This window comes from Rhinatrema bivittatum, chromosome 15 (assembly GCF_901001135.1).
Source record: "Rhinatrema bivittatum chromosome 15, aRhiBiv1.1, whole genome shotgun sequence".
In the NCBI taxonomy this organism is placed as follows: domain Eukaryota; kingdom Metazoa; phylum Chordata; class Amphibia; order Gymnophiona; family Rhinatrematidae; genus Rhinatrema; species Rhinatrema bivittatum.
In genome coordinates, this window is record NC_042629.1 from 76,152,463 (window position 1) to 76,162,264 (window position 9,802).

General features: G+C 51.7%; 1 protein-coding gene across 1 annotated transcript; it reads left to right on the plus strand.

Annotated features, from left to right (window-relative positions):
- Window positions 1-321: 321 nt before the first annotated feature.
- On the plus strand, window positions 322-8,310 carry LOC115076538 (RING finger protein 223-like). The gene is made up of 2 exons (XM_029578094.1): window positions 322-462; window positions 6,185-8,310. Exon 2 carries the CDS (start codon window positions 6,193-6,195, stop codon window positions 6,859-6,861), a length of 669 nt encoding a protein of 222 aa, XP_029433954.1. The 5' UTR covers window positions 322-462; window positions 6,185-6,192; the 3' UTR covers window positions 6,862-8,310.
- The last annotated feature ends 1,492 nt before the right edge of the window (window positions 8,311-9,802 follow it).

The window sequence follows — 9,802 nt, forward strand, 5'->3', positions numbered from 1 at the left end:
CTTCCACCCTCCCCTTCCTCCACACACACCATTAACAGGATGGGTCCTACTTTAAAGATTAGTCTAACATTACCCATGGAAAACTGATTCCCAAATCTAAGACACTTCACTTCCAAGACAGCATGAAGCAGATCTAGAGCCAGAGCAAAGTTCCTGGAAATGCTTCAGCCCGTCCACTTTTAAAGAGGAGAAAGTCACCCCCTTGTGGTGAAGGATTGCAGAAGGAAAAGAAGTGCTGTGCCTTGCAGGTGCGTGACCTCACCTGCAGCAGCCTATATAAGCACCTGCCACGGGAGCCAGCCGCCAGAACTACAGCTTTCACTGGCAGCAGGAGCTTGGAGGATCTGCAAGCACTGTGCATCGCCTCACTTCCCGGGACCCCACCATGCCAAGGGCCTGCTGCAGCCAAGACAAGAGGTGAAAAGACCTGGACCCTCCCAGCAACTGACCAAAGCCACACAGGTAAGTGCAGCAATGCAGACTGACCCTGCCTCTCTGCCACCTTCTCCCCTGCTCTAACAATTCAGCATCTGGGGACGTTTATTGCAAGTGGAGGAGAGTGCAGCCTGCATTAATGTAACATATGCAAGAATGTCATATTAATAACAAAAAGGATTCGAGCAGATATCAGAGAAAGCATCTTGAGCTTAGAATCTGGGTCCCGCCGGCCATTCAATGACAGCCTGCCCTCCTGGGATGAAAGCCATCCAGGAGGAGATGAACAGAAGAGCTCCAGTCTGGGACAGGGCTACTGCTTTTCACTAGCCTGCTTCAATCTCAGGAAAGGTCAGGGTGCAGTGCTAGGGGTTAACATTGCACCCCTCTAAAGAGCCACCCCCACCCTCAGCAGAAGATGCCGAGATGCAGGACCATGTACAGGTGCGACACTGGTTCATTCCCAGTTCAGCATGGGACTGTAAGCTTACTAGAGTTTTGTTTGCACTAAATGCAGCTCGGTATCACTTTAGGTAGGAATTCTCAAATCCTAATATTCTTTCAGTATTATACTAAATATACATGGGATGCCAAATGGCAATAGCCGTTTTAATACAATTTTTGGTGGAAGAGAAATGCCCTAATATATTGAAATTGCTGTATCAAACTATAAGATATTTTGAAAAGAATAAAAGCCATTGGATTGTGAATACCTTGAGAAGAGACTCTGCCAGCAGGTGTATACACTGCTAATAAGGACAGCTCCACATTTTAGTTTGAAAATAAACAGAAAGCTGAAAGCAAACTTTCTGAATTCCATACAGGAGCCATTCTCTCTCGCCATGGCACGGGAAGACTGGGGGTGAGGGTGTGCACTGCACTGGAGCTTTCACTGAACTGTGCCATTCTCTCTCGCCATGGCACGGGAGGACTGGGGGTGAGGGTGTGCACTGCACTGGAGCTTCCTCTGAACTGTGCCATTCTCTCTCGCCATGGCACGGGAGGACTGGGGGTGAGGGTGTGCACTGCACTGGAGCTTCCCCTGAACTGTGCCATTCTCTCTCGCCATGGCACGGGAGGACTGGGGGTGAGGGTGTGCACTGCACTGGAGCTTCCCCTGAACTGTGCCATTCTCTCTCGCCATGGCACGGGAGGACTGGGGATGAGGGTGTGCACTGCACTGGAGCTTCCCCTGAACTGTGCCATTCTCTCTCGCCATGGCACGGGAGGGCTAGGGATGAGGGTGTGCACTGCACTGGAGCTTTCCCTGAACTGTGCCATTCTCTCTCGCATGGCACGGGAGGACTGGGGATGAGGGTGTGCACTGCACTGGAGCTTTCCCTGAACTGTGCCATTCTCTCTCGCATGGCACGGGAGGACAGGGAATGAGGGTGTGCACTGCACTGGAGCTTCCCCTGAACTGTGCCATTCTCTCTCACCATGGCACGGGAGGACTGGGGATGAGGGTGTGCACTGCACTGGAGCTTCCCCTGAACTGTGCCATTCTCTCTCACCATGGCACGGGAGGACTGGGGATGAGGGTGTGCACTGCACTAGTGCACTGTGCGCTCACATGTTGGCAGAGTCTGTGCACTCAGGTAACGCAGATGTTCAGTCATCTCTGCTTTGCCATGGTTTAATGGAGGGAAGATTTCAGCTACTTTCTGTGCCAAATATCTCCTCAGGAATAAAGGAAGGGGGTCTGGAAGGGGCTTATTTGCAGGATCTGCAAACCAAGGGCCTCGTTCACTGAGCATGTTTTGCCCCAGGCACGGAATGGGAGTGAACAGATCAGGTTTACGGCTCCTGCTGCTGTAACCCCAGCTCTGGAGGGGCAGGCAGGTTTTATTTGCCTGTGTGTAGGGCACAGCACAAGCAGAAGCATTGAATGGATTGGTGAATGGCCAGAAGGCACTGGAAGTGCTACTGAAAGCCAGAATAGTGCAATAGCCTGAAGCCGGTGGGTTACAGGATCCAGTGCAAGGCGGTTTCAGAAGGCAACGTCTTGTCAAACAAATCTGATTGCTTTTCTTTGTTGATGTGAGCAGAGTAGAAGATCATGGAGGTGCATTAGAAGTGGCCGATGCCAGTCTGAGAACGGAAAGACAAAATGCAAACTGGGTGAGAAGCTGCTTGCACAGCAGAACTCAGAGCAGTGGCCAACCGGGTCCATTTACTCTGCTGTAGGGTGCCCCCTGGGTCAGTGCTAGGCCACTCCTCTTTACTAAATGTCACTTAGGGTCAGAAGGGAAAGTGTGTGAACATCGGCAACAGAGGAGGGAAATAAAACCAAAGATGATTTAACAAAAGTTAAAAATGGTAAAGGTATGGCAAGTACGTTTTATCTAAAAAAAAATAATTAATTAAAAATGATGCATTGAGGCTGCGGAAATTCAAGGAGAAGACCTAGCAGTTACCAAAGAGGAAAGAGAAGAGGGGAGCCAGTGAGTGTGAGAAAGCAAAGAGCATGAGGGTGGAAGAGGGAAGCGATCTCACTTCCTCCCAGGCCTCTGGGGAGATCGCACCCTGAGTCCCTGGACAGTGACAAGGCCCAGGCAATTCAAAATGGTACCGAGACAGAGAGCGAAGGGAAAGGAAGAGATGAGGCAGGAGGAGCTGAGGAGATGGACGCCTGGAAGGTCACAGGAGCAGATTTCAAGCAGACACCTTGGTGGCGGAGGGAGAAGAGCACAGACTGAAGAACATCTGTGCAGCAGACATGGGGGGGCCACGTGCTCCTGGACAGGGGCAGAGCACTCCCGTAGGTCTGAAGCAAACGCTGGGGCACAGCCAGTCGGGATGCATTGAGAAGTTTGTGACCTCAGTGCCACACACAGCTCCGCTCCTTTTCTTGAATGTCTTGGGCTGGGGTCACGGTGAGAGGTCATTGTAAGGACAGTCGGCCCCACCCTAGGATTAAAGTGCCTCCGCCTTATCTCGGGGAGTTCCTTTCTGATGCTCTTTCAGTCCCTGCTCCCTCCCTAGGCTGAGTATCGGGCAGTGCCCATGGCTTGTAGAGGGGGCTTCTCCCAGCTCACAGCCGTGGCAAGCCTGGTTCCAGCTGTAATTCCTTCCAGGAAACTCTGTCCCTGCTGAGGTCTCCTCCACCTCCTGCACAGCCCTGAAAGTGAGAGCAGGCGGGAAGCTTCCTTACCTGCTTCGCTGCCCAAAATAATGGAACCCGCACAATAGTTCCAGAGGCCACATCGCAAATATAAATTTCAGGTGAAACACTTTTAGCAAGCACCAAGATGTATTTCCAGGGCTTCCTGCATGGGGGGATAGATTTCTTTCAGGGCCCTTGCATTCAATTCTTGAGCACTGCAGTGATGATAACAGCATTAATGATCATTAAAGTCAGCAGACAAAGAAACATGCTGAAAACATTGGATGGTTTCCAACAATACTCTTTACTGTTAGACTGCAGTTGGTGAAAGAAAGTTCCTTACAGCTGATTGGGTCACTTCTAGATGGTGCAACACATTTGTGATTTCTTCCAGTCTTGCTTAAGCCATGGCACAGGGCAAGCTGACTACTTCCCTCCCAAGACAGACAAAGCATGAAAGATGGCATTCATGTTGCATAGTCTCCTAGCTCCTCACCTGTCTCCTAGCTCCTCACCTGCCTCCTAGCTCCTCACCTGCCTCCTAGCTCCTCACCTGTCTCCCAGCTCCTCACCTGCCTCCCAGCTCCTCACCTGCCTCCCAGCTCCTCACCTGCCTCCCAGCTCCTCACCTGCCTCCACTCGCTTTCTCCTCATCTCCTTTTCAGTATCAGGGTGATACCTTTTGCTCCTTTTCTCCAAATCTCACCTGGATGGGGTCCAAACTCTGTCCCCTTTCTTCTTCTTCCTCTCAGGATGGCTCAACATCATCCTCGCCTTGGATCTTGATGATCTCAGATTCCTCTATCATGAAGGGAACTTCTCCCATTTGATGGAAGAGCAGAAATTAAATGAGCTTAACTGGGTACTCCAAACTTAAATAAATCAGTTTGAGAATACAAAATGAATTGGGAGGGTGGAAAGAAACTGTCATTCAAATAAAATGCTCCATGGAGGCACTGACTCAATTAATAGGAAAATCAGAGGGCAGCCAAGTCGTAGGAATCCACGCGGTGCAATGGTGTTTGGCTTCCACATGAGGGAGCTCTAAACCACACTAATAGCGTCTGCTGCCTACTCCAGTAAGGCGCTGAGCCTCCACCAATGCGCCCAGGACGGCCTCTGCCAGCAGTCCCTGACCACTCAAGCATGGGAACGGTGAGGCGAGTCCCCGAAGCCTTAGAAAACCTGGATTCTAACCTCTGTCTTTTCATTTACTGAAAGCAAGCCTGCTGCCTCACTTAATGTCACCTTTGTGTATAGCGGGGTTTAAAAAAGGATTGGATAAGTTCTTGGAGGAGAAGTCCATTACCTGCTATTAAGTTCACTTAGAGAATAGCCACTGCCATTAGCAATGGTTACATGGAATAGACTTAGTTTTTGGGTAATTGCCAGGTTCTTATGGCCTGGATTGGCCTCTGTTGGAAACAGGATGCTGGGCTTGATGGACCCTCGGTCTGACCCAGCATAGTAAATCTTATGTTCGTATTCCCAGGAGCTAAGGAGCGCTATCCAGGACCTAGTGCTAGGCAGCTTAACACAACCTCTCAAACCTGTTCTCCAAAGCGAGCTTCCTGCAATGAGGCAATGTTCCTAGAGAGGCCCAGCAGAAGCAGGAACCCTCTGTCCAGCTCATTTGTATATTTCCTGATCGTGCCGGTTCCAGGAGTAGTATGGCAAGATAAAAGAACCAGTTTCCTTGTGCCCTGCACATAATAAATACACGTGGGTCTGTTTTGTGTGCGTGTGTGTTTGGGTGTGCCCTTACAGAGAATCCTGCAGCAGGAAGCTGTGTGCTGCCAGGCTCCCTCTCGCCCTCATTCTGCTATAAGCTAAAGAGAAACGCTGCACAGTTCCCCGGAAACAGAGAAGGTTTCCTCACGCTGCCCGCAATGGTCTTCAGGTCAGGGCCAGCTTCCAGCAGCAAACCCACAGACAAACATGGAAATTCCTCCTTCCTGACTTGCTGAAAAGGAAGTTGATGCTGGTAAACATGACACAGCATCTGTAAAGCTCCCTCGCCATGACACAGCATCTGTAAAACTCCCTCTCCCCGCCACCTCTGGGACTTATGTCATTCTAAGCTTAACAAGCCCAGCAGGAAATGAAGCTGCTTCCACCTGTGACACACATGCACGCACACACACACACACACATGCACACTCGCACGCACACACGCACATGCACACACACACCCACACACACACGCACGCACACACACGCTCGCACACGCACGCACACACGCACGCACACACACCCCACACACGCACGCACACACACCCCACACACGCGCACACACACACGCACACACATGCGCACACACACACGTGAACACACATTTTATTTAACTTTTTTATATACCAACATTCAAGACGGTGGTCCCATCATGCTGGTTCACAAGAAACAGGGGTGTAATTATAATAAACATGCACACGCACACGCACACACACGGGAACCCTGCAAGGCCCCCAGCCTGGCCTCCTCTGCTGCCAGTTGCACAGCTGGCGAGTCCTGACACGTACACGCCATGCCAGAGACAGTGATGTGCAGGCAGAAGTTGGGTTTTGCATTTATCTGAAGTCTATCCTGCTGTTTCTGGGATCTGAGAGTGAGGTTTTGACTCTCTTCTTTCCTCTCATTCCTCAGGTAGAAGCATGGCGGCTGCCTCCTCTGAAGTGTGGCACACAGGAGCCGTGGCTGCTGACCCTCAGGGGACGGAGCCCAGAGACCCCCAGCCCGAGTGCTCCATCTGCTTCAGCACCTATGACAACGTCTTCAAGACGCCCAAGAGGCTCCAGTGCTCCCATACCTTCTGCCTGGAGTGTGTGGCCCGGCTGGTAGCGGCACTGCCCCCGGATCAGGCCTCGGATCAGGTACCCTGCCCGTTCTGCCGACAGCCCACCTGCATTCCCCAGCAGGGGGCGCCGGCTCTGCAAACCAGTCAGGAGATGCTGTCTACCTTGCCCACCCACCTGCAGCACGAGGAGCCCGTCTGGATAGAAGGCAACAAACTCTGCTACAAGCAGCACGCCGAGTCGGACCCCAGCATGGCCGAGATGTGCATCTGCGTGGACATCGGGCTGAGCAAGGCAGACAGCCCGAGCCCAGCGCCCGAGCAGCGGAGGACAGGGCTGAGGGGCTTTTGCTGCGGCTGCAATGACTGGAAGCGCATTCTCCTCATCTCGGTAATGCTGCTCATACTTTTCTGCATCCTTCTGTGGCCGGTACAGTGTGTCCTGAAGACGGGCAACCTCCGCTGCTTCACAGCACCCAATCCCACCACCAGGCCACCCGACATGGAGCACACCATGCCGGCACAGTAACCAGAGGGCTGGAGGGTGGCAGGGACCACCCACACTGGTGCCAGCAGAATGAGCACCTTGTGTGGCCTATCGTGCCCTGCTGAGGCTTCGGCGTTTGTGAGTAGTGCCAGGGGATTAAGCACGTAGGAGTGACGTGGCTCTGGTACCAGAGTTCCCTTCGTAATAAGATTGGAAATGTTGACGTCCGGAAGTGACTTCTGGAACATGGGAAGATGACAGAGCAACTCCATCCTGGCTCTCTGCTCTGGCCAACATGAACAAGGTGAAAGAAGAGCAGAAGAAGCAGGATGCACTCACTCACCCGTCCCTTATAATCTCTTTAATGCACGGGCCCGTGAGCCAACCCAAAACCCTTCCACCGGACTGTGCCACTCAGAAACCAGACACGAGCCATCATCAGAACTCAGCCTGACCTTAGAAAAAAGGACCGAACGCTGGCCTGAAAAGACGCCACTGGGTCTGGGCAGCTGGACTGTACCAGCCCATGACAGTGGCAAGGACACAAAAACCCATTTCCTTTTTGCAGGGTTTGTGAGTGCAGGATACAAACGCCAGGACCTGGAGAAGAGCAGAGAGTGGAAACGCCAGTGACTTAATCCCCTGCAGTGATCCACGACCGGGACCTGCCAGACATAGGGGCAATGCGCTTTATGTTGCTGGATCAGGGTTGAGCGCTCTTGTCTTATTTTGCTGTCATATTTGAAGAGCAGGCTGACTTGCAGTGTACAATGACCAGCACTACCTTTCTAAGTTTTGTGTGTTTTTGAAATATGTTATAAATGAACAGAACTGGTAGACCCAGTGGCGGATTCCCGATGAAGACCGGCCCGGGGATTCACCGCCCAGGAGATACCACGTGGTCTGCCGAGCGCGGCTCCGTCACGGCCGCGCTCGGCAGACCACGTGACTGGAGCGACCGGCCCACCCCTCAGTCCTCAGGATGGCAGGAGACAGAGTCTTCCATTCTGCATCTGCCTCCTCCCTCCTCCCCCCCCAGGAAGGCTCAAGCAGAGGTCTGAGTGCTCCAAGGGCAGGGCAAGGTCGCAGCTCTCTGCGGGAGCGCACACATGGCAGCCCACTGATTCAGCAACCCTTTCCACTCCGTTCACAGTATTATTTCTTTACACTAAAAGCAGTTCCAGAAATGCATTCTGAAATCAGGTGTAGGATGCCTGCCGTCCGCCTCTGATACTGCTGGGGGCAGGGGGAAGTTGTGTGACGGGAGGCACACGGTGCATTCCTCCTGCTGCAGGTTTTGCAGACATCAGTATTAAGACATCATTGGGATGTTTTTCACGCACTGCTCTGTGTGGTGGTTGGACAGGGCCGGGTTATGAATGGTCGTGTGACTGGTAATTGAGGCTCACAGCCCAGTCCTCAGTGGGCTTGCTCTGTTCTCATGTGATGAAAATCCTCATGCTGTGTAAATTATTGTTTGTATTTTTTAAATATATTTTATACTTTTAGTACAAAATCTGGATGTGTCTCATCATTTACACGGTAGTCAAAACAGCATCCAGCAAATGTCAAGAGAACTGTTCCAGAAAACTGGGTACTGATGCCAACGTCCGTGAAAATCCCACCTTGTGTGCCGTCTGTCTGCCTTGAAGCAGTGCTAGTATCCCCTCATGTCACCTGTCTCCAATGTCGGGTTTATTCGGAGGCTCCAGGCAGGTGCTACAACCCTGGTAAAATAATGAACCTGATTGATTACCTTAGAGGGGCAGGAAGCTAAGACCTGCCTTACTGGGTCAGACCCAGGGATCATCAAAGCCCAGCATCCCGCTTCCAACAGTGGCCGTTGCAGGTCACAAGTTCCTGGTGGGATCCTAAAAAGTAAATAAGATCCCCTGCTACTGATGCTAGCCCCTATTTATTAAAAGCAGGTTACAAACTTCTCCTCCAGGAACTTGTCTAAAGCTTTTTTTCAAACCCAGCAACATTGAGGTCCCTAAGCACATGGCGTGCCTCAGATCTGTGCGTTGAGGAGGCAGAAGATGGTAGAGGGCACCTGACTGGCACCAGGGGAGGGGAGGCGAGAAAGAGACGAGGTCGTTAATTACGTTATCTGCCTTGCGCCTACCTTTAGGAAAAAGCAGAATATGAAATAAATAAATAAATAGAAGAAACGAGGGAGCCAGTAAGAACATTCTGGCATAACCAGTCCGTTTTACATAGGCAAACACCCTGAAGGCGCTACAAGCTCCTGGGAGCCGGAGCTCGGTAAAACCCAGTATCCGCATTCCAACGCCATTCCGAGAAGGAGCGAGGACAACGTCGGAGGCAACGACCCCTGCCCAGATCATTGCTGCCTCATGCCTTGCAGTAAATGCCCTTCCCCCCGCCCACCCTCTCATATCAACTCTGCAACATCTGTGCACTCGGCAAACTTCTTCTATCACTGGCCAATTCTGTCTTATATTAACTGATGTCTCGCATGCAGTGCCTCTCTACGGCCAGCACAAGCCACACCTGCCATCCCTTGCCCATGTGCCCAGGACTCAGATGGACAGACGTCCTAAAGATGATCCACCAGGGTCATTTGCACCTGTCTAGGTCAGGCCAAGCACACGCACAGTAATGAAGTGAAGCAGCATTGCCACAATGAGTCTGTGTGAGATGAAGGTCCTGGCTGCAAAGCCCCCTTACCAGCAGGGCCCTGCAGATCCCCTGACACACGTGATACAGGCAAAGTGACATTCCAAGTCCTACTCGGCTAATAGCATGACCGACAGGATGAAGTCCATATTCAGACTCAGTCTGGATAGCAAAGTTAGCTGGATACATTTATCCGGCTAATTTTGGAGGAATAATGCCTCTGTATCACTCCATGGTGAGACCCCACCTTGAATACTGTGTACAATTCTGGTCGCCGCATCTCAAAAAAGATATAGTTGCGATGGAGAAGGTACAGAGAAGGGCAACCAAAATGATAAAGGGG